General features: G+C 36.0%; 1 protein-coding gene across 3 annotated transcripts; it reads left to right on the forward strand.

Annotated features, from left to right (window-relative positions):
- The first annotated feature begins 423 nt into the window (after positions 1 to 423).
- LOC135085354 (uncharacterized) lies at positions 424 to 19,297 on the forward strand. 3 transcript variants are annotated; one of them, XM_063980156.1, is made up of 5 exons: positions 424 to 505; positions 16,072 to 16,243; positions 16,414 to 16,580; positions 17,517 to 17,683; positions 18,731 to 19,297. In XM_063980156.1, exons 2-5 carry the CDS (start codon positions 16,075 to 16,077, stop codon positions 18,921 to 18,923), a joined length of 696 nt encoding a protein of 231 aa, XP_063836226.1. In that variant the 5' UTR covers positions 424 to 505; positions 16,072 to 16,074; the 3' UTR covers positions 18,924 to 19,297. The 3 variants fall into 3 exon arrangements, with proteins under 3 accessions (XP_063836226.1, XP_063836216.1, XP_063836221.1); XM_063980146.1 differs by lacking the exon at positions 424 to 505 and adding an exon at positions 15,141 to 15,221; XM_063980151.1 differs by lacking the exon at positions 424 to 505 and adding an exon at positions 15,152 to 15,217.
- Positions 19,298 to 25,417: the final 6,120 nt, after the last annotated feature.

The following is a 25,417-nucleotide window of genomic DNA, read 5'->3' on the forward strand; positions in this document are numbered from 1 at the left end:
TAAAATACTACACAGTGCCAACCCTGGTAAAGCTAATCGCTGTTAATACGATAAGAGTTCAAACAAAAGTTGAAAATCATAAAACTTTGTCTAAATTAAAATTATTAATGAAAGTTAATAGCTTGGGTCTAAACGTTGGCACGGTACTATAATAATTATTACCATGACGTTGGGGTTTACGTGTGCTTCGTGGTTTCATAGTTATAATTATACTCGATTATGGTAAAAACGTGACTATTATAAAATAATTATTTGCAAAACGAGACGTGGAAACTGAATGCGTGACGAAGGGCCGTGAGCGAGAAGTATAAAAAGTCGAAAATCGTCGATGAAAAAAGAAAGTGTTTCTTAGCGGCCAGTGTCACGCACGCTTACTGCCGATACTTAGATCGGCGCGGATACCAAATCAGTGTAATGTGTGCACTTCCATAAATGTTCATACTGATTAACAGCCCGACCAAACTATCGACCGAAGAAAAGTGTGCAGTCTTAGGGTTGTCTTAAGGTAACTACATTTCCGAAATGAGCTGCAGACCAGATCGTCGGTCCACCTAGTGGGATGCTTGCCCACACTACGTCTTCCGACTCATGGTCGCCACTTGAGAACTTTTCTGCTCCGGCGGCCATCATCAGCTCTACGAGCTATGTGCCACTTAAGTTTGGCAATTCTGTTGAAACTACTTTTACAATACAAAAATTTATCCTGAAAATTGTCGCAGGTGGAATCTCATTCACAAATAGCATCGACTGGGACATAATAAAAGTAAAATGCAATCCAATTGCAAAATGCACTGCAATCAGGAGCTTTCTAGAGAATATGCCGCTCTGAAACGATCAGGCGTTCTTTCGGTCCGTCGAAAACCTTATTGAATTTGTTCAACGAAATTAAATGAGGAAAGAACTTTTCGATATTAATAAAGGTTGTAGAAGTTTTGCGATACAGCATGTCATAGATTACGGCTACATACTATGCTGCAGAAAAGTACCTGGGTAAAGCTAATAACTAAAATAAGTCACATGCGTTTCATACATTTTTGAGACTTCCGACTACGCTTCGGAGTCGGAAGAAATTTATATCCAATTTTTGATTTTCATTACTTACGAATAAGTATTCGTTTCAGCCAAATGATGTCCACTGCTGGACGTAGCCCAGATAGCAAGCGAACTTGCTGCAAACATGATTTTTATTTGAAATTAGATTGTCACGTCAAATATGACAAATCAAGTTTGTGGCAATATTGCTGTAAGCTTTTTGATTTAGGTATGATGTTTCAAGGCTTTTTTAATTTTGAAGCAAGTTTGCATTTTGCGCTATGTTTCAAAGATGAAGTATCAAGTTTGTTTTTTGTTTGTTACAAACTTGCGTTAAACTGTCATACGCATGGAGCAAATAATCAGTGTTGCCAGAAGGTTACTTTTGTAACCTTTTAGGTTACTTTTGAACTGCATTGGTTACACTAATGAAAAGGTTACTTTTAGGTGATTTTTCAGAAATTGTAGAATTAACTTTTACAGGTTATTCAGTAAAAATATTAATAGTGACAATTTAAAAATTATGTCATAAACTGCATTTAAACATGAATTTGATTTATTATTTGTTAAAGACAATGAGTTTTAGCAAATGTTTTTTTGATAATAAAACGCAAATCCATGACACGGTTTTATACGACCGGTCACTTTTCGGTCTTCATGGAATGGTCAAAATTTCGAATTTAGGTAAACATGAACCATCCATGAACAACCTTACACAATCGCTCCGCACCCCCCCCCCGTATGAAGGTTACTTTTTATTCAAAAAGGTTACATTTTTTTATATTTCTGGTAATTTCTGACAAGACCCGACTGGCAACACTGCAAATAATCACTAGTGGTCATACGCCAACGTCACTCGCCCGAAGCCATAAAAAAGAAAACAAAAACTTCCGGTTCCGGAAGAAAAAACAGCCAAGTGTTTTGCACTTTTGCAGCATACTCTCTTCTAATCTGTGTTTTGCAGTGCACAAAATCAGTGGTAGAACGTAGAACCTACAAGTTTTTTTGTTTTGCACGGTGTTTTATTTAATAAACGCTTCTGTTGTGCGAATTGGACGCGTGACGTGCTGAAGATTAAAGGTTAGTTCATTTATTTTTACTTTTACAAACAGAATTAATGATAATATGTAGTTCATATCTATCCCTTAAACCTTATTTACCTACTTTCAAACCCAGGCAACGTGTTCCAAGTGTTCCTAACCCTAAATAGTTCCTGCATGTTCGATCCTGTTTAGTTATGCATATTACTCAATATCTATTTCTAATTATCTATGTGTAACAGAAAGGTGTTATTGTAAGTTGTAAATGTACATCGTGGACCCTGTCTTGCACTGCAATTGGAAAATAATACATAAATAGAACGTCTAAAATTAACAAATATCCTCAAATAAAATAAATTAATTGCTGTACAGTGACTGACATTGATGGAAAAGTCATAGTTTTTCCTTTCAATAATTATCATGTTGCTATGAAAATGCTACACTCATAGCACTTCAAAATTGTAAATGTAAATATAAAATACCCCCTAAACATCCTATCCACCTTATCATGTACTTTTATCCTACCTCGTTTAATTCTTAAAATTGTTAGTTCGATGCCTCCTAAGTAAATAATCGTAAGCCACAAAATATCAATTTTGATTTTATAAGCATTTTATAATTACTAAAATACGTATTATCGAACCCGCGAACAAAAATTGCAATATCATTTAAAATAAAAGATTTTTCACACGTATTCAATCGTATGTAATCCACGCTCGCAACGTATACTATCGTAATGTCCTGTGCGATCGTCTACAGGGGAGAAATGGTTTGGTTCACCGCTAGCGAACGCATACTATTGTAAGGTAAGTAGTAATTACAGTTTTCCTTTTGGTGTTGAAAATTGCCTATTTTGTTACTAGCTATTCAAAACTATAGTAATTAACACATACGATTATTTACGTTCCTTTTTTAAGCTAACAAAGCATCGTATGTTTTACATACCATGATAAACGTTGTCAATTAAATTTATTTTTTATCGTATGTAATACGTATGATTATTAACGTGGTTTGTTTTCGTACGTTTGATATTGTATGTGCAATTTAATATTGTTTACGTTAGTAAATTGAGTATTTATTCCTATTGTAACGTTTAATTACGATTTTTTCGTCTTCGTTGTGAAGTTAAATTATATTTTATGTTTGTGTTTTTTTTATATTTTCAGATTCGCCATTGCCTGAATAATAGAAATCCAAGCATTTTCTAATTTGATCTCCAGTGATTTACTTAGTGATGAAGGTACTTCGATCCTACTAATATTATAAATGCGAAAGTTAGGATGTCTGGAAATTTGTTACTCTTTCGCGCAAAAACTACCGAACAGATTTTGATGACTTAACAGTATTTTTGTTTATAACCCAGAATAACATAACATATAGGCTATAATTTATGATGATCTGTGACAAACTAAATTTCTTTAATTAGTGACATTTGTATGTATTTTTATAAGTAATCAATAATAGGTAAAAAGCTTTATAACTAAAAAAAGTAAATCTGAATCACTCTCAGTCAGCATTATGATTAAAAGAATCTACAAGAAGATTGTGATAAGAATTGGTGATGCACCGCTGTAATGACACCACTAGTACAAAGGCTTACCAAGTATTTTTTTAAACTTTGGTTATATGTAGCATATGGTTAAAAAAGGGGGCAAACATCAGAGTAATCTTGCTGTCGTCGTCTCGTGTTAATTTTAGTAACAACAGTCATATATTGAGACTCATCCAAATGATATTCATAATGGAGTTTATTTGAACACAACATCACCGTTCAAGTTCTTAGTCCAATTTTTACAGCCTAAGATTGACTTAAAATCCAAAAATTTGGTATGATGCAACTCGATTACAGTATATTATGGTTTCCCATCTTGTTTAGCCCATCGTACCAATGAAAACCATTCTAAAGGAGTATAAATACGTTTATTTTTGGCACATCTTTCAATCAAAGCATGAAACTACAACCATGTACTGTAATCGAGTTGGATCATACCAAATTTTTGGATTTTAAGTCAACCTTAGGCTGTAAAAATTGGACCAAGAACTTGAAAGGTGATGTTGTGCAATGGATGAAAATAAAAGAAGTCAAGGTGCTTCCTTCTGAGCCAAATAAACTCCATTATAAATATCATTTGGATGAGTCTCAATATATGACTGTTGTTACTAAAACTAACACGAGACGACGACAGCAAGATTACTCTGATGTTTGCCCCCTTTTAACCATGTGCTACTATAACCAAAGTTAAAAAAAATACTTGGTAAGCCTTTGTACTAGAGGTGTCATTCCAGCGGTGCATCACCAATTCTATCACAATCTTCTTGTAGATCATAATCATAATCATAATGCTGAGACTGATTCAGATTAACTTTTTTTAGTTATAAAGTTTTTTACCTATTATTGATTACTTATAAAAAAATTACTGAAGTATCATTAATTATTATTCATGTTACCTATTATGTAGATTCCTTATGTGCAATTTTTGAATAATATTAGAGGCTTTAATAAGATTAAATACTATTTTTTTAAAGTAAGAGTAAAAACGATGTAACTTTGTTAATTGATTTTATCAATTAAGAATAGATTTTGCTTATTTTAAGGTTAATAAAGAAGATAAATATTCCTTTTATCACTTTATAAATAAAACTTTTTAATTTAGTCGTAATTGCTATGTTTCAAAAATAATCAATGTTTATTAGAAAACAATTTTTTTTTTATTTGATCTCGTCAGTTAATTACTTTTGATTTAATTATTTGTAATAACTTCACATTCTATGTTAATTTAAAATTATTTTAATTATATTTTCATAAGAAAGAAAGACTGTTATAACGTCATTCTTTGTTACAAATTAATAAATAAGGTATTTAAAACAGAGGTTTCATTTCAAGACTTTGATTGTGTTCAAATTGATTTTGTGAATCCTTTTGTCCAAAATAGATGAGTACCTAATTGAATAATTTAGTTTTAGCATGAATTTACAATGAAAAATTAATAAATATGTAACATACCTTCGACAGTATAAATGATTATGTTCCCGTACAATGGAGTATGTGGCTCTTACTATATATTTTACCTACAGCTAGACAAAGTAAATAATTGTATAGTTATGTTACGATTTCTATGACTAATTTTATCCGCCGTAAAACACCGTAACAACAATATCTCCAAAACTACAATATATTTACAAATAAATGTTATTGTATGAGAATACACCTTATATCGACTATATGTTTTGAAAAAATCGTACCCCTAGCTCAAAAGATGGGAAAACTGCACACATAAATATCTTTAAATGGCTCTACTGTAAAGTTTGGTTTTAGGACATACGATAGTTTACTTAGGAGGCATCGAGTTATGTCTTAGCAAAGGTAACATAAATTTCCTCCTACATACCTATCTATTATTATATAATATAATTATAATTAATAGTGTTATTTGGTTTCAGACTTTGCATAATGGAATCAAAAAAATTTTTTTTGGTTACATTTTTAGATGAAGATGATGCTCCTGGCATAGTTTCATCAAAGTGGTTAAGATACCAACACTTGTTATTACCCTAATGTATGCACTGAAGAAATCAAAAACAAACTTGAAGAAGATGCCTGCACCTGAAGCAACATGGTCACAATATCAAATAAAAATACTTAAAAGTTATGGTACAATAATTTTCTTTATTTTTGTATTGCTAAGTTATAACTAGATTCTACTATTGTGAGACTTTTTTATTTATTTCAGAAACTTATGGCGAAGCACGATTACATTTAAAAAAAGCGGAAGAAACCTGAAATTTGGACTCAGACGAAGCAGAAAATGATGTTACAAATGAAGTGACAGTGGACATAATGTCTGCTGTAAATTACCCAGTCACCTCCGGTTCTAAAGAGGCCAAGCAAACACAACTCAAAGCTGTTAACTGCCAATCAGGTAACAGGTTTTTATAACATGCAATGAGCTTCTCTCGTCAAAGATGCAATGCGACAAAATTTCATATTTTCACTTGTTTTAGTTATGACTTTTCCATGTTTTTTTATTTGTTACAGAGTGCATTACAAACAAGCAATATGCTATACAGCAGAGTCATATGATTCAGATTGTGTCAGACCTAGCTAACCAAATGGCTGAAATCAATAGAAAATTGGATTTACCGTTAGCTAGGTCCGAAGAAACATTTTCACCAACAGATGACAATGCAGGTCTTTCAGAACTTTTGGCAAGTCTACCAGTAAAGATATTGCAAGTTTTAATAATTTCGATGACCATTTAAAAATAAACAAGAATACAGGCAATAGTATGTATAAATTAAATACTTAAACACAGGGCAAATTTTATTATTCTATGAAAACATTCTAATGCTACTTTAATTAAATTTCAAATGTCATTTTTGTCTGGTATTGGCGGCAGAAATGTAAGAAGCCTTACGACTAATATGTTGAGACGAATAATTCTAGATGATGTAGCCGAGTTGTATTCGTTAACTGGGAAACAGATGAAAAATTCGAATAAAAAGTCATTTATGAGTACAGAAACCTATAAATTAATCTTTCGTAAGTACCTTTATTTTATTACAAACTTATACAGGGTGTAAATGAATTCATAGGCAACCTTGCAGGGGGTGGCTCAGACCATCATTATGAACTTTTCCTATGACCAATTTTTCCTGTTTTCATACAAAAACTGATCACGAAAATAAAGTTGTTCATAATGATGGTCTGAGCTTCCCCCTGCAAGGTTGCCAATGAATTCATTAAGATACACCTGTATATCTCTCAATATACCTACTACTATTATTTTCTGAATCATTCGTGTTTGTTAGTGTTAATTATTTCTATTTTATTTTTCAGAAATATGTAGAAAAATCAACGAAGATGTAACTGAAGACAGTCTAAAAGAAATTATAAGTGATTGGCTAAATCAAGCTATAGTTAGACTTTCAAGAAGGTAAGATTTAATTTATTTACATTAGATGTATTTTATTTTACACTAGCGACCCGCCCCGGCTTCACACGGGTACATGTATTATACATATGTATAAAACAAAGTTGCTGTCGCTGTCTGTTCCTATATACATATGCTTAAATCTTTAAAACTATGCAACGGATTTTGATGCGGTTTTCAACAATAGTTAGAGGGATTTATGAGAAAGGTTATATAATAGAACCCCATACGAATCCGGGGCGGGTCGCTAGTTATACATATATTACATTATTATTACACAAGGGACAGACAGACAGCGACTTTCTTTTATACTATGTACCTAGTGATTTACAAAGGACATTGTCAGAAACCGCCTAAAAAACCGCCCAAAAACATTAACCCATCATAATTATTTTCTATTTTTTTTAATACATTAAGCACCCTTTCATTCTAATGGACACTTAAGCATTGAAAAATTAAATAAATAAGTCTTTTAACGTTTATTCTATAATACTATTACAACTTCCGGACGTTTTGGTGCGTGGCATGGTCTAAAACCTATCAAGTTCCATAATTTTTGCCGATAAAATCTGTACGAGGCATTACCGTACTTTATTGCTGGGAGTCCATGTATAGTGATGTTCCTGCGGCCATCATAGACAATAAAATATCGATTTTGAAAATAAAATAAATCGATTAAACTGCTTTGAAGACTAGATTTGCGTTAAAAGCTAAAAAGATATTGACACTATTACAAGAAGCTATCTAAAGTGTCCAACTGGTCGAAGGTCGTAAATAAAATAAAAATAATTAGGACCATAAACTGATATTCATGGTATCATAACTGTAAAAGTGTCAGAATCCGATGTTGAATCCAATGCCAGTTGAAGTGTGAGAAACATATATATTTTTTTTTTATGTGACAGGAGGCAAATGAGCAGACGGATCACCTGATATCAACCTAGTATAGTTGCCAGTCTCTCATAATCTATGCCAATGAGGGTTTTCGCGATTGAAAAATCCGCCAGATGGCAATACGTAGACGTGAGGTCCAAATGCTGCATGATTGGTTATTTTTGACATGACATTGACAGATATCCACCAATCATGCAGCATTTGGACCTCGCGTCTACGTATTGCCATCTCGCGGATTTTTCAATCGCGAAAACCCTCATTCATAGCACATGTATAATAATAGACCAAATGAACTTTTATAGATTGTGAAAGAGAAGATAAAGATTTTATTATTTTATTAAAATGTTGCCACGAGGTAGTTTTTCAGTAGAAACCAGGATTGGATAATCGCTACAGGCAAGTATCAGAACATTTTATAAATATTTTTAATCGATTATATCCATGTGAATCGTTTTAATAAATTGTCATTTTACTTTTTCAATTAAAACTTTTTCAATCCCTAGTCTTGTCAAACTGTCATAATGTCAACAAATTATAAATGTCACGTCAGTTGACTCAATTTCAGTCTTCTGTGCGTTTATTGTATTTTTATTTCAATGAAATAGTGCTAAAGGGTTAGTACTAAAACTGAAAGCCTTTTTTCAGAAAGAAAACCAATGTGGTGCCCTTATTATTTATGCTGTTTGAAAGTTACAAGTCAGTGATACAGAGTTGCCGACATTATAACTCCGTAGTGATACCATACCAAAGAAGAAGTTTTCCTAAACACTTGTGTTGTTTTTATATGTGATCGAATAAAAAGGATTAATTCTACTGCTCAAATGGAATAACTTATCCCAAGAGACCGAATATAAAAAAAACCTCTCCATAGAAATTATCACCATCACGAGGATGTGAATTTTTTTGAGAATTTGATATTGGTCCTGTAAGAAAAGTAGTTGTATTTCAGTAGTAGAATCAACCCTTCTTGTTTCATCAGCAAGAGTAACTATAAAAACGCCCTGTAGGTAGGTATTATTAAGCTGAAGAGTTTGTTTAGTGTCAAAGACTGTCACACAGTGTAACTTAAATTGGCATATTATGATAATGAACATAAAAACTTAAATAAATATTTATGTTAATATTTTTTCTATTTATTTATTTTCCCAAAGCTTCACAGTGACAGCTGAAACAGCAATACTGTTAACAAAAAAGTAAAACTAAACTTGGAACAAACTGTTACAAATATGAGGGGTTTAATATTTTACAAATTAAAATAAAACCGCATGTTGCTTTACTTTCTCGTATAGGTAATAAATGTAATTAATGGCTAGATTATTAATGTTACTTTGTTACCCTCAATAGTGAGGAAATCTTATAAAATGGTAACCCTGATTTTTATTGTCATTCAAGTGCTCTTTCTTCGCATAGGCTTCTGTGATTTGGCCAAGGGCCACACACATTGCGATAACATTATGCGACATTGATTTGACAGCAGCGGAGTGAAGTCTTGCGACTATGCAAAATGATACCCTGTAATCGTAGCGCATACAGACATAGACTGGGCGGGGCACATAGCTCGTAGAGCTGATGGCCGCTGGGGCAGGAAAGTTCTTGAGTGGCGACCACGAGCCGAAAGACGTAGCGTGGGCAGGCCTCCCACTAGGTGGACCGACGATCTGGTGAAGGTCGCGGGAGGTGCCTGTATGCGAGCGGTGCAGGATCGGTCTTCGTGGAAATCCTTGGGGGAGGCCTTTGTCCAGCAGTGGACGTCTTTTCGGCTGAAACGAACGAACGAACGATACGTATTACCACTATTTACCAGACATTACTATTTATTGCATACTCGCCGGATTACACGTAGGAGCACGCGCGTAACAGCTTCGGCCTTGCATTATTATAAGATCTTGTTCCGCCCTTTTACGAACTTCCTCCGTGAGGATATCCCCGCCGAATTCTATGATGAACCTATCAAAAGTCATATTCTGCAATGTCAACCCACCACAAGGTGGACCGACGACCTGATAAAGGTAGCGGGAAGGCGCTGGATGCAGGCCGCTACCAACCGTGCGATGTGGAAGTCATTGGGGGAGGCCTATGTTCAGTAGTGGACGTCCTGTGGCTGAAATGATGATGATGATGAAGAAATGAATGAAAATGACAAATCTTCGCACGTGTATAATACCGTGCCAAAGTAATCATATAATTTTGGCACCTTAATAACTATTGCCGTTTTTGTTGTAAAGATCATGCAGCGCTACTTGCGGATATTATTGGAAAGAAAACTATGTGGGCTCTAGATCTGAAGCCGCTTTAACGAACACGAAGTGCTCATACAATGCGGCGTATTTTCTTCCAGTCTTTAGTCAGGACTTTAGTCGAATTAAAACCCCGGTTGAACGTGATATAGCCGCACTAGAATACGATGCTTTTTTGCATAATCGCAAGACTTCGTTCCGGTGTCGACCGAATGTTATCATGATGTATGTGGCCCAGGGGTTACCGTAGCCGCTAAGGTTTGAAACTTCTTGCTTAAAATATTGTAGTCTTTGGCATAGACTACGATGGTAGTCATGGAGATAGGAGTTTGTTATCTCGTGTCAGATGTAAATGGTGAAAAGAAAACTCATGATTCGTGGTATTTTTATGTAATATGTAGGTATTTTATAAAAGTGGAACCCCGAGTGATCTCCAAAACCCATTCTATTATTATATACGATTCGGCTTCGATATCTATAATACAATAGGAGTTTATTTCATGTGTCAGATGACAAGGGTGGAAACAACCTACGATTCATGTTGTTTATTTACGTGCAATATGTGGGCATATTGTAAAAGTGGAATGCCGAGTTGTATTTCTAAAACTTGTTCTATTATTTTATACTATTTGGCTGCGACTCGGCGTGACGACAATACAAAACATTTTTCGCGAATCGGTGTTCATACATTCACACAATACATTAGACGCCATGTTGTCATAAACGACATATTATAAAATCGCTGTGATTTAATATTCTTAATCATTAATTTTATGGCAAGTGTCCATCAGGAATCATTGTTCTTACACACAGAATCGTATTATTTCGCTTTCGGGTAGTAATATGTCAAAATTGTTGGTTCTTTAGGCGAACAATGTATGGAGAACGAACATTGTCCTTTTAGATGTGCTCCTTTCAGAATTTTAACTAATAACCCCTTACCCTTATAGTAGTTTTTAAGGATTACTATAAATATATTTATTTCAGACATAGTTCATAATTTTGTTAGTAGTACAGAAACTTATACAATTAAATGTAAAATAATGTCTTAACCTGTGGTAAATATACTTGTTTCTTTTTGTTTCAGAGCAGAAACACAAAATAAAGAAAAAAACCAATAGCGGCGACCATGAAACCGATTTTTTCTCATTTAAAGTAAGATAAGATAAAAGTATAAATAATAAAAAAATATATGTTATGTTTGTTGTTTTATTTAATGTCAAACATGCATATTCATTGCAAGTTTGTTAAGGCAAACTTACATATTATTTATACAGGGTGTTAGGTAAATGGGTATATGAGCCGACACTAGCCCATGTTAACATGGGCATATAAATGGTATGGGTGAAGTCAGAAATTTGATGTCATCATTTTATTTTTTTACATTTTCATACAAAATAAATTTTATAAAATCCGATTTGTATGAAAATTAAAATAATTAAAATGAAGATATCAATTTTCTGACTTCACCATACCATTTATATGCTCATGTTAACATGGGCTAGTGTCGGCTCATATACCCATTTACCTAACACCCTGTAGAAGCAGACATAATGCAAGTTTGTTAAGGCAAACTTACATATAATTTATAGAAGCAGACATAATGCAAGTTTGTTAAGGCAAACTTGCATATACTTTATAGAAACACATTAATGCAAGTTTGTCGCTCGGAAACTAGAAAGTTTGATTTAAACTTGCCTCAAGTTTATATACTTGCCATGGCAAATTTGAAACAAAGCTTCATTTTTGATACATCAAACTTACTGCAAGTCAGATTCAAGTTTAAATTGTTATCTGGGAGGCCTCCCCCAAGGATATTCATAACGACCAGTCCTGGGCTCCCGCATCCAGGTGCTTACGCGACCTTCTCTAGATCGTCGGTCCACCGAGTCAGATCTAGGCCGTTCTGCAACAAAATGTACCTATAGTCTGATTTGCTGTAGACTAGGTACTGTACCTGTACGTATACGTGTAGATGTCAAGTGTAAAGATGAAAAGGCAACAAATAACAATAGTCTAAAACTGAACCCGGGACCTTGGAACTAATTTTGGGCAACTACTTATGTTACTTAATTACCACTATAAACAATCAGGTAATTATTATCCAAGTCATTTTGTAGTAGGTAAAGCCAAAATATAATTGTGTAAACTGAATGCCTGAATGCCACAGATGAGTATGTATTTTATGGTATTATGGTGCGTCCACACTGGGCGAACGGGCTCGCGCGGCACGCTGGTCATCCTGCTCACCCTGGCTCTTGAGTGAGCAGGATGTCGAGTTTGCCGCGCGAGCCCGTTCGCCCAGTGTGGACGCACCCTTAGTAAAATGCATATTATAGCCCGACCAGGAACATAAAAACCCTCGCCATGTTGCGGAAAACTAATGGTACTAATTTCTTTTAATGGCAACAGTCACTGAAAACTTCATTGACATGTCACCTTGCATGTCAGTCTATTGCTGTCAAAGTGTAAACAAACTTTATTTTAAATGTGCGCAATTGATTTTGTGAATTAAATTGCTTAAATATTTTTATAGTCGTGAAAGAAAAGTGGTTCACAATGTGTTAAAGTATTTGTCGAAGAGAAATACTAAAGGTTCGGACCATATTTTCATTGATTAATGTTTCCGACAAAGGTTGTCAAATTGACTGACATGTTTATCGCATAGTACAGTCCACTATGAAAATAAGCTGTGGTTTGTTTCAACTACATTATCTAAAAAAAATTGTCACTTTCTAAGTGTTGAATTTTATGGAGTTGGGAAAGAAAAATATCGAGTTTGAAGCGTTCATGAGCAAACATTGCAGTTGAATATTCAAGTTCTGAATTTGATTATTGATGAATAATAAAATAAATCCCACTAGCTCGATTGATGGTTTCATTTAATTTATTTAAACCAGGTTACCTACAATAATATTTTTTCGTTAATTTATGAAAATATCAAATTAGCCCGTAATCCTGAATCCTGATACATAAAGTTAGACTATTAATTTAACACAGGTACGACTGTACTCAGTGTTGCACTATCAAATGCAATTGACGCGCCTCTATGCCAGGGTTTTTATGTTCCTGGTCAGGCTATACTATCCGTTCGCGATAAGTTTGCCGCTGCCGATATGACGTCACTCGAAAAGAAGTGTCTATAACTATTGCAAACTATATTGAAAATATTTTTTATTTATTAATATTGTGAATATGCGTAAAATAAGACACATTAATTGCGTTAATCACTACCTAATTGCGTTTAATCGTGGTTGGGGGAGGGGACGCGCATTCCACGGACCGGCAATCTTAGTGCGAACGGGTAGTAGGTACATATTTATCTACCTGTCTTGGTAAGGAAATGACATAGTAAAGATTATTACTATTTATAGCTCGGCCTAGAACCGACAGCATTGACTGACACCTGTTTTCTATACTAATATTATAAACGCGAAAGTAACTCTGTCTGTCTCTCTTTCACGCCTAAACCACTGAACCGTTTTTGATGAAATTTGGCATAGAGATAGTTTGAGTCCCGGGAAAGGATATAGGATAGTTTTTATCCCGGTTTTTGAAACAGGGGCGCGCGCGATAAAGTTTTTCTGTGACAGACAAAATTCCACGCGGGCGAAGCCGCGGGCGGAAAGCTAGTATGTTATATTTGCACTCATAATCACATCCTCGTGTTTCTGTACAAACAACAACAATAAAACACAACAAGTATCTACGGCGATTACATATTACTCGTATTTCAGATGATTAATTTGTGTACAAATTACTGACAAAAAATCTCAACTTCTCAACAAAAAACAACAAACTTACATGCAAGTAGTGCAGTCAGTGTCAAATAGTTGGTGACACCCTGAGTGGCTAAAAGTTGACATCGTTCGTTCGTTTCAGCCGAGAGACGTCCACTGCTGGACAAAGGCCTCCCCCAAGGATTTCCACGAAGACCGATCCTGCGCCGCTCGCATCCAGGCACCTCCCGCGACCTTTACCTGTTTTGGCTATAAGCTCATTGGCAGTGATAACGTTTTAAATGTAGCATAATAAGACGTTGGACATTGTACAGCCAGCTTCAAATAGATCGTGACACCCAAAGTGGCCAAAAAGTTGATAATACAACCTTATTCCAATGGCAAAAGACTTTTTGGCTACTTTGGGTGTCACGTAAGTTACTATTTTAGGCTGACTGTACTGACGACAGCACACCAAACTAAACTCGCGGCGTATTATGGCTTATTAGACCTAATAATAACCTATTTTGGGACAAAAGTGTACCTTTAATCTGATTTGCTGATGTCGAGAGTATAGTGTATAGTCTGGTCCGTGAGCACGTAGAATTTTGTCCAATGACCCCAAGCTACCCATCCTTATTGCTCGCGCGTAATTATGTTGCTATCGCGCTCGCACACTCACTGCGGGCGCCAGCCGCACAGTCGCGACAGCAATATATTATGCGCGAGCGATAAGGATGGGTAGCTAGGGGTCATTGGACAAAATTCTACGTCCTCACGGACCGGGCTTTAGTAGACCTACTCTTACTTAACCGTAATGTAACAACTCAAGTAACAACTAGTTAGGTGCCCTTTTTGAATGAAGACCGGAAACGCCAAGTCCACATCTTAGGGTTACCAAAAGGTGGTATAAACGAAAAGTAAGTATGTTATGTTGCATTCAACGATGCATTAATTATTGATGGTTGCATTGCGGCTGCATCTAAGCCTTAGATGCCCTTAAGTTCTACGGGCCATTTCCCACAACAATCCAGTTTTACAAAACTGGACTTGTATGATCACACGACAGTGTTCCATTTATTGTTTGAAATCGGCTAACGTTACGCTCCTCAAATCCCAATACCTCTAAATCCCCCTTATTAAAAAACGTTAAACTCGCGTTGGTCGCTAATAATAGACATTTGAAACCTGTGTTCATCGAGCGTTTAACGTTTTCGTAATAACTGATTTTCAACCCTAGCCGACTGCACTGATCTATAGCATTCTATATTTAATCTGTCAACTCATATAGTGCTTGCTATCAGTGCTCGTCCAGTTGCGCACGTGCACGTTTGTTTATAGTTTCTCGAGTGTGTTATTGATATGTGAGTAAGTATAGCAAGCATTTGAGATTATTTATTACTTCCGTATAAAGATTACGTAGTGTATTGAGTATTGTTAATTACGGTTTTCTTTTGTTATGAATTAAAAAGGTATTTCTTTAAATTTAACAAATTAAAAATGCAGTTGTAAGTTTTTATGTTATCGGACGAAACTTAAAATTTAGTCATTCTTTAAAAGTGTCGAGTTGCAAAACAAAAATATTTTTAAATAAACTTTTAAATTAAAATTATTTAAAGTTAAATTAGAGTTAAGATTAGAATGAAGTAATTACTTGCATCATCAACAATATAATAACTTTCTAAGGATTTTAAAATCGTCAATCTGGTGATCAAACTGTTGAAAGTTCAAAGAATATAATAAATAGGTACCTTTAACTTTAAATAATTGAGTAAAATAATTAAAAATCCTCTTTTACGTACTACTAAGGGTAGGATTATTTCGAAGGCAGCCTATCGTACGCGGTACCCAGACAAAAGCCAATTTAGAATAGATCACTAAATTGAATGATGACCGAGACTGACCTATATTGGCACTAAAGGGTCAACCAATCCTGATTAACGTCGTTTTCCGATGTCAAAGGTTACACACATTCATAGACACTCATAATAAAAGAGTTTGGAAAATCTTGTACCCTAGGATACTCCATTATCATCCACATGACCATTGCGAAGGAGTGAAGCTTCCTATTATTTATCTACCGTTTAATAAAATTAATCTAAAAACTTTCCAAGATTGGACTAAATGCGGATAGCTGATTGCTATAAAACTGTACAAATCTGGACACATATTCGAAGCACCTAATCGAGAGCACAACAATACTCTTAACTCCTTTTAGGTAATGGTTTTCAAAAGAGAGTGGGACTCGTCCTGCCCGCGCGTGTGGGACCGATGGGAAGCCAACGGAAGGACTTGGGTGGTGCAGGACCTACGGCCAGAGGACGACGAGAAAGCTCTGCGAATGATGGTGGATGTTTTTGTCCCTGATGAGGCTCTGTGTGCATCTTGTGGTGAGTTTTCTTCATTTTATAATGACGTCATGTTGACGTAGAGAGACCGAGGAGAGTTGTAACAGAGTTGTGACATTGTCAAGTTTTGTCAATCTATCTACTATCAGCGAGCTCACAACAGCGCGTATTTGTTAAACCATGGAGGTTTACTCTTATTTAACTATCTTCAGATTTTTACAACGATCCAGTCAGCATAGCAAGTATCGAAGAGGTCTGGAAGAAGACTATAGCTGAGCGTATGACCTTAGGATGCTACACGGAGGTGAACGGTCGAATGACCCTCGTGGCTCTGAACGCTTGCTCTGTCATGGAGAAAGGAGAACACCCTGAATTAACGGTAAGCAGTCCTTCATAAGCAGCGTGGGACGTCCATCCACAACGTGGTCCGACGACATCGTAAAGGTAGCTGGAAGGCGCTGGACGCAAGCCGCTGCCAACCTGACATCATGGAAAGCATTGGGGGAGGCCTATGTTCAGCAGTGGACGTCCTAAGGCTGAGATGACGATGAGTAAAACATCCGAGTGTATATGTTACAGGAAATGTATGAAATCCGTCATTGTATACAATTCCTAGGAATTGTATAGAATTCCTAAAATCACCCAGAAATGTATGATGTAAATTATATTACACACATTTCCTAAACAGCAATCGGAAATGTAATATATTATTATTTAAGATTTCAATAAATACGCGTGGAGCGAGGGGAGGGTATTGCATCATCCGATTAAAGAATTAATATAATACTTAGTTGATTTATTAAGCTTAAAATATTACATAACATTGTATGATTGTTACATAAATGTCTCAATGAGACTCTTAAAAACTTTGATTCTTCATTTATAAACGTGATTTACTTATTTTATTCACACATAGTGTTCGTTTTATACATTTCCTAATACGACATTGGAATTCTATAAAATTCCTAGGAACTGTATACATTTCCTAGGATATGTGCGTATTGAATAATCTCTGAATAAATATTTTATACATTTCCTAAATAGCTTCGGAATTGTATACTTTTCCTAGGAGATGTATACAATTCCTAGAATTCATACATTTCCTGTAACATATATGTATAAGAAAAAAAAACGTTTATGCTCAGAATGCTCAGAGTGCCAAAGGTTAAAAAGTTGTGGACCAAAGGCACCGGTGTCGGTGTCGGACTTTTTGACTCGAGATCCAAGAAACGCTGATTCGAACCTTAGTTAGGAAGTGGGCATATTACGCTAATCACAGTGCTCTTTATTTATTTATTTATTTATTTCTTCACAGATTGAAGGCAAAGCGTGGAAGAATGTGTATGCTGTGATAGATTACATAGAGCAGAAGAAAGATGCGTTTGAAGTGGTCGGAACCGATGTACTACTTCATGCACTGGGCTTAGTCGTCAGCAGAGAGTTCCGAGGGTCCAGACTGGGGGGCAGAATCTTGGCAGCGAGGTGAGCATCGTATCATATCATGTAGTCATTGAAGCCACGATAGCGGAACGGTGAAGGGGTCGGACTGGCCGACTCGTGATCCGGGAAACGCGGGTTTGGTCCCTGCCGCCGCTCTAATCGTGAGCCCACTCGTGACACAAGCATATTTAGCTTACTACGAGGGGCTAACGGGACTATTAGTAATTTGTGAGGTAACAAATTACAAATAATCTTTAAAAAAAATTGATAATAGGCATTTGAAGAGAACTTCTACACAGAAAGCAGCTTCTTATCTGCTCTTGAAATGTTTCGTTTCGTAGCGCTGGGCAACAAATAATTAAACTTGCAATGTTGTGCGTTTTTGAAATATTTTAGGCATCTGACGATTTGTAATTTGTTAGTTACTAAAGTTATTAGTCTAAAGTATAAACAACAAAATAATTTAGAACCAACACATACTGAATTACCCAAAAGATTTAGAACTTAATTTTAGCCTTGTAATTCAGGGAATTAAATCATAGGCAGATCCTGTAGATCAACTGTAACTATCATTGGGTATTTCAACTGCTTTTGTTAATGTGGTCAGTAAAACTCAGTAAAACTCAGTAAAACTCATTTATTTCTGTAAGTAGGCTTTAAAAAAGCACTTTTACACGTCCCAGTATTAACCCTACCACTGCTTCAGGACAATAAATGGGCCAGTGCTGAGAAGAAGCAGCGCAAGAAACTCAGACACTATTGTCAGCCTCTTTTTCAAAGGTTTACAGGTTTTCAAAATACATAGTTATAAATATTTATGCGAGCTAGGCAGTTACGCATCCCAAACATTTTTATCTTTTAAATAATCATCGACTTTATAGTAGCCCTTTTTCATTAAGGTACTTTTAATATGTGCTTTGAATTTATGAATGGGTAGTTCTACAACAGTTTGTGGTAATTTATTAAATAATTTAATACATTTCCCCATAAATGAATTCCCAATCTTATGCAGTCTGAAATTTGGAACGGCAAGTTTATTTTTGTTTCTTGTATTAAAGTCACAATGCCTAATCTGATTATCTATTTCAGAGAGCCCCTCTGCAAATCCGTGGGTATAAAAGGGACAGCTACAGTGTTTACTGGACCAGCTTCGCAGAAGCTAGCAGCCAACTGTGGGTTTACCACCATAGCCCAGGTCACGTGGGCAGAACTGGCCGATTCCGGCCTGGACTACCCAAGAGAGGAGAAAATCGTGAAATACATGGTTAAGAAGTATGACTAAGGGTTAAGGTTTTAGTATTTCTGATGAAACAGAATATTGTGCAATATAGTTTTGTAAAGTTTATTCTGGTCAAGATGACCATTGCATGAATATAACACAGAGTTTAAATTTAGTTTAAATGTCAGAGACATTGAGTACTTATAGAATCCATTGCGGCCGGCAATTGGAGGTAAGATAGCCAGTTCCTCTGTGGTTGAGGATTACGGGTGAAACTCGCTTCCACCTTTGGCCTGATCATCACTTTCCATCACATGAGATGCAGGCCAAGAGCTTCCTCGTTGTGAATAAAAAACTCTAGAAGCAAGTATAACAATGGATAATGAAGTCATATTGACGAAAACGTTTATTATTAAATCACTAATACAAACTGTAAGAACAAATTTGAAAAGTGTTTTATTACCATTATTGAAATCGATCACTAAAACGCCATATCACGTGAAGGTAATTAGAATTTTACAATTTAAAAGATAGACGGTCTTGTTATTAACTATTATACAACAGAAGGCATTGTTTATTGCAATAATGAACGCTAGGTACTCTTATGGCAGAGACTTGAATGGTGAAGCCACGATTCCGATGGCACGTGAAACATTGGCTGAGACCTTGAGTCTTCAACTGAAAATGGTAATGTCTAAGTTTAAGTATTTAATAATCACGACTGAAAAACCGGCCAAGTGCGAGTCGGACTCGCGCACCGAGGGTTCCGTACCATTGATTTATGAAATTAAAATTATTATTTTTTATTTAAGTTATTAGTATGAAAGATTACGCGGTAATAAGCGGTTTACGATTTACGAGGTATTAAAAAAAAACTACTTACTAGATCTCGTTCAAAACAATTTTCGATGGTAGTTTTTATAGTAATGTACATCATATGTTTTTTTTAGATTTTTCATTTTCTTATTTTAGAAGTTAGAGGGGGGGGGGGGGGGCAACTTTTTTCCACTTTGGAAGCGTCTGTCACGCAAACTATTCGGTTTAGAAAAAAAGTATTTTAGAAACCTTGATATCATTTTTGAAGACTTATCCATAGATACCCCACACGTATGTGTTTGATGAAAAAAAAATTGTTGAGTTTCAGTTCTAAGTTTGGGCACAGAATAAGTAATAGTACAGGTACAGAAGGATTACTCCGCAAGACGATTTAAATAAATGCGAGTCTTGTTACCACGCGATACAGTGGAATTCAGCTCGCACAGCACTACGTACCTACAATTTTATTCACCTACAAGTTTTGTCTTTTTCTATCGCATACCTCTGAACTCTTCTTACGCTGTTAGGGTTGCTGTCTAGTGAAAAAATAATTAATCTACTTATTTGTAATGAAGTACGTATGTAGGTAAGTACGCATTCATTATGGAAAACCTTGGGAGAGGCCTTTGTCCAGCAGTGGACGTCATTTGGCTGAAACGAACGAACGCATTCTGAGCAGTAGTCATGGTAGGTTAGGTTCCTATACTATCCTAAGAATTATTGATTAGGTACCTACATGGCCAACATACCTTTCAGCATCTTTGAGAAGCGAAAAAAAAAAAAGATAAATCCGGTAGATTTCTTTTCGAATTTAAACACCCGAACGCCGCACAATATTTATTTCTCTTTATGTCCATTTTTAAATAATACTTCGATCATAGAATTAGGTACTACAACGCACGCCAGCGTCCTGACCACAGGTCCTGACGGGCACGCGCGTGACACTCGACTGATATAATACCCGCCGGCGGGGCGCTTCGCTGTAGGTAAGTATCGGATGTACCGCGCGGAGTGAGCCAGGCCTGGTTTGGGGAGCCCCCAATATTTATTATTATTTTTTTATTTTTGCATCAAAATCTTAATGCGGTTCACCGAATACGTTTCAACCTACCAAGTTTCAACAGTATAGCTCTTATAGTTTCGGAGAAAAATGGCTGTGACATACGGACGGACAGACGGACGGACGGACGGACGGACAGACAGACATGACGAATCTATAAGGGTTCCGTTTTTTGCCATTTGGCTACGGAACCCTACAATGGTCAGACGGGTTGAGGAAGCCTGACGTTTGCATACTTATTTCTCCTTTAGTCGTTTCTTACGACATCCACGGGAAGAATGGTGGACTTACTACTCTACTCTGCCAGAACCACACGGCAATTTTCGTCCTTAATTACCATATTTTTGGGTTTCTTTTACCTTCACTCCAAATAGTTTCTTTATCCAGTTTTAAGCCAATAACTAAGCACTCATTAGCACCCGGACCGCGCGCGACGCAGATGGCCGTAATGTCTTCATGGGATCCTGGGATTTATAGCACACACCCAATACACCGTTTGGAACCTGGAAGAGCATTAATATACATACAGGGTGGAAACGATAAGTGATCTCACTCGATTATTTCTAAACCATACCAGATATCGAAAAACTAGTTACTGATCCTGAAAGTGCTTCACGAGCTCTTTCAAATGGTACCAATAACAGTTTACAGAATAAACGGGATCTATCCGAAAATTCAATGTTTCCAGCTTCCATACTAAATGTATGCCAACCACTCAATATTAGAAGTGTAATTTTTTTAAAACTTAAAATAAACTCGTAAATTGCATTCTTATTTAAAATTATTTATGGAAAACATTAGTTTTAGGCTTCATTTGCTATAAAATTTGCTATAATATTATCAAGAGATGAGTGCCATATCTGTGATAGTACTAAATGTATGGAAGATGGAAACATTGATTTATTAGATAGATCCAGTTTATTCTAGAATTTAATAATAATACTATTGGATAGAGCTCGTGAAGCACTTTTAGGGTCAGTAACCAGTTTTACGATATCTTTTGTAGTTTTTAATATTATGAGGCTTTTTAATAAATTTAATAAATGTATGGAAGCCGGAAACATTGAATTTTCGGCTAGATCCAGTTTATTCTTTAACCTATTATTAGTACCGTTTGATAGAGCTCATGAAGCACTTTCAGAATCAGTACAACTAGTTTTTTGATATCTTGTATAGTTTAGAAATAATCGAGTGAGATCACTTATCGTTTCCACCCTGTATACACTTTCACAGGTAAGATCAGTTAAATGTATACTGGATCAGCTGAACACGTTCTGATCACTGATCGTTGACTGATTAGACTTCAAAAATATCTTTAGATACAGATAACGCACCGTGTATGAAACGATGTAAATGATGATTTTGTAAATTTTTTCTTCCTCCATAGTCCGCGTCTCAATTTTGAATAGGAAATAATAAAATAAGTATTATCAATATGGTAAAAATCGACTCAAAGACGTCAGTCTTCAAAGTCCACATTCATTTTTCAATCAAAGATAAGTTTATTCAAATTGCTAGAAAATAAAATAAATAAATCTTTATTGAGTATCTTATTTGACAGTTTAAACTAGGCTAATCTTAAGATTTACTCGTAAAAGGTAAGTTTTTCCTGTACCTCAGGCGAAAAAGTCATAACAATACTGATGAGGCAATAGGACGGTTTTTGGGGTTGGGTGTAGTGTTATTTGACTTTTATTTGATACAGCTAAAAGTTTTTTTTATTAGTTTATTCTACTGGGAATCGATCCCAAACCTTACCAAAACCACTACGCCTCGGAGGCGTTACCATTAGCTCTGACACAGTGATGGATGCTGGATTCCGAGGTCCAGGGCGAGGCAGCGCAATCAATCACTATATCCCTTAATATCCGAGGATGAGACCTAAGGACGTGTGTTCATTAGTTAGTTTTTCGGACATTTCATATTCACAGAAGAATTAAGTAGCGTTGCTTTTAAAACATAGCGCTTTTAACTGTGGTAGTGGAGCAGTGCGAGAGAGGTGATATGTGACGTAACAAACAGAACTCACATGGTAGGTAATGCCATTTCTGAAGATTTGCGGCATATGGAATTTACTCAGTTATGCAGTTTGTAGTTTTCATGGGGGTAAATTCTATAGATAATAATATTACATTTCATTGCCAACATCATATCAAACTAATGAAGGTTACGGGAAACACAGGACTTATAATAATAATACAGCGCAGAACCAGTCGTGGAAATCGTGGGGAAAAACGTGCACTGTTGGAAAGCCTTCGTCCGACAGTAGACGTCCTTTGGTATAATTATTATTACCTACTGACGGGTTTCCGATATTTCGGCACTGTTGCAAGCGCCATGGTCACGGAGTAACTGAGGAAACTTGCGGGTGAGATGAACGAACAAAATTGTATCCAAAACGTTCTAACAATTCTTCCCGATTAAAACACAAGCCTCTCATTTCCATCAGCGCTTGCCACATAGCATGTACTTACACTGTCTTATCCCCGCTGACCAGCGTAAAACCTTTTTAATTGGAAAACTTTCGCAGACAAAGGGGCTTATCTCAGATCATAGAAAGAGAATAGATATGAAGTCGCGCGTAACTACAACGAGAACCAGTGTCCCCACATTTCCCCCACCACAGCTCCCACACACACATTCAACTGTGTAAAAACAAAGCGACTGAGAGTCTACGACAACATGTGCAACCGGCTTAAAAGTGCTGTGATTGGCCAGAAGGCGTGCCTTATGGCCAATCAATGGCCGCGTGACGTGACGCACACTTTGAAAAAAGCAATTAGAGAGAAGAAAGATAAAATGGAGTCGATAAGATATCGATACTTTAAATCCTGGGGGCAAGGCTCGAAATTGGTTTAAAAAATGCTTGTATGAAAACCTTTTTATTATTATACGTTATTATTATGTTCTTTAACGATTTTTGCATAAAGGAGTCAGTTCCATTTTGTATGGACGAAAAACTCAGAATCAATTATTGGGACTAAATGAAGTTACCTTATATTAATTTACCCCAACCAAAGCTCAATGTCGTTATCGATGGAGTATAAAAGTTATAGACTGACAAAGTTTGTATGAAAAGTCATGGGTTAAGTAGGTACTTGCGATTTTTACCAGTATTTACAATATTGGTAATATATTATTATTTACTTTAATAATAATAACAGGATCACTGTAATTATTATTAACTACTATCGCGCATTAACTTTTTAATTATGGCGAAATTCGTACCGCCTATGTTTATCAAAAATAATGCCTATAATTATTAGGCTTTCAACTAGCTCTTATAGTAATTACATAGTTGACAGTTACTAATCCCTTCTACTATTGTTATTGTTTTTGTAAAAACTTAAAAATCGCAAGCAACTCATGATGTTTTCATTCAAAATTAGAAAATAGAAAATAATAATTTACTTCTATTTATCGATAATAGGAAACCGTATTAGAACACGAGCCCTGCACTATGTTACGACCGGCACATGCGGCCGTACTGTGTATTTTCACGCGTCAGTGGATATCGGAAGAAATAAAATACATTGCGCAGTAGTTACGCATGACATAAAGTGGTTGCTAACTAAATCGTCAATGTACAACGTGTTTGAATTTTTATCACCACTAATTTCGATATCGCAGTAAATGTCACGGCACTGAATTCGTTCGTAAAAATGTTTAGTTTTTTTTATTTATAAGCAAAATACCAATGGATTTGCAATACTTACATGTGGTAAATGACTTCATTGTTCCTGTAGTTCTTCGTTTCACTTATGTTATTGCACGTTACGACGCATTATCCAACAATATCGGAGAACATTTCCTCAGTACGACTGAATCGCGACTAACCTGGCGTCGCGGGCGATGTTCGTTTCTGGGCATATCGCGGAGACACGCGCCACGCCCCCGTTTCACATCTATTCCCTTCTATGATCTGAGGGGCTTATGGTCTGCGGACTTGGGACACTGCATTAAATATTGCGAAATATAAGTACCTCTTTGTTTTAAGCACTTAATGACCGAATTATGTTAAGTGTTCATTGTTTATTAGAAAATTGCTAGGAGTGTAAAAAATATAAGTTAAAGATTAAAAAAAATACCGATTCTATTTTAATTTACGAGTAGTTCAATGAAAAGACTGTAATTTTTGCACGTGCTAATAGGCCTATGATAGCCTATTACTTAGTTATTGTCTTGAAAAACTACTATATCTTGAATATAGAAATCCATATCCCATAAAAAGGATTTTCAATTTTTCTCTACAAAAACTTTTCTACGATTTCGAAGAAGTTTTCTATCTGCATTAAGAGTGCTTTCCTTGCAGGTGGCATTACAAAATTCCACCCTGCATAGCCACCTACTCTGTTGCAATACCTCCTAGGTAACTAAGTCTTAAGCCCATCGTCTCAGCCAAATGACGTCCACTGCTGGACAAAGGCCTCCCCCAAGGTTTTCCACAATGAACGGTCCTGCGCTGCCCGCATCCAGGCTCTTCCCGCGACCTTTACCAGATCGTCGGTCCACCTAGTAGGAGGCCTGCCCACGCTACGTCTTCCAGCCCGTGGTCGCCACTCGAGAACTTTCCTGCCCCAACGGCCATCGTCTCTACGAGCTATGTGCCCCGCCCACTGCCACTTGATTTTAGCAATTCTGCGAGCTATGTCGGTTACTTTGGTTCTCCTGCGGATCTCCT

This window comes from Ostrinia nubilalis, chromosome 2 (assembly GCF_963855985.1).
Source record: "Ostrinia nubilalis chromosome 2, ilOstNubi1.1, whole genome shotgun sequence".
Lineage (NCBI taxonomy): Eukaryota > Metazoa > Arthropoda > Insecta > Lepidoptera > Crambidae > Ostrinia > Ostrinia nubilalis.

Bases quoted from the DNA above. Each gene is read 5' to 3' on its own strand.
- LOC135085354 (XM_063980156.1), top strand. From the start codon at position 16,075: ATGGTTTTCAAAAGAGAGTGGGACTCGTCCTGCCCGCGCGTGTGGGAC. The intron at 16,244-16,413 runs GTGAGTTTTCTT...AACTATCTTCAG, and splicing joins GGCTCTGTGTGCATCTTGTG to ATTTTTACAACGATCCAGTC. The intron at 16,581-17,516 runs GTAAGCAGTCCT...ATTTCTTCACAG, and splicing joins GAGAACACCCTGAATTAACG to ATTGAAGGCAAAGCGTGGAA.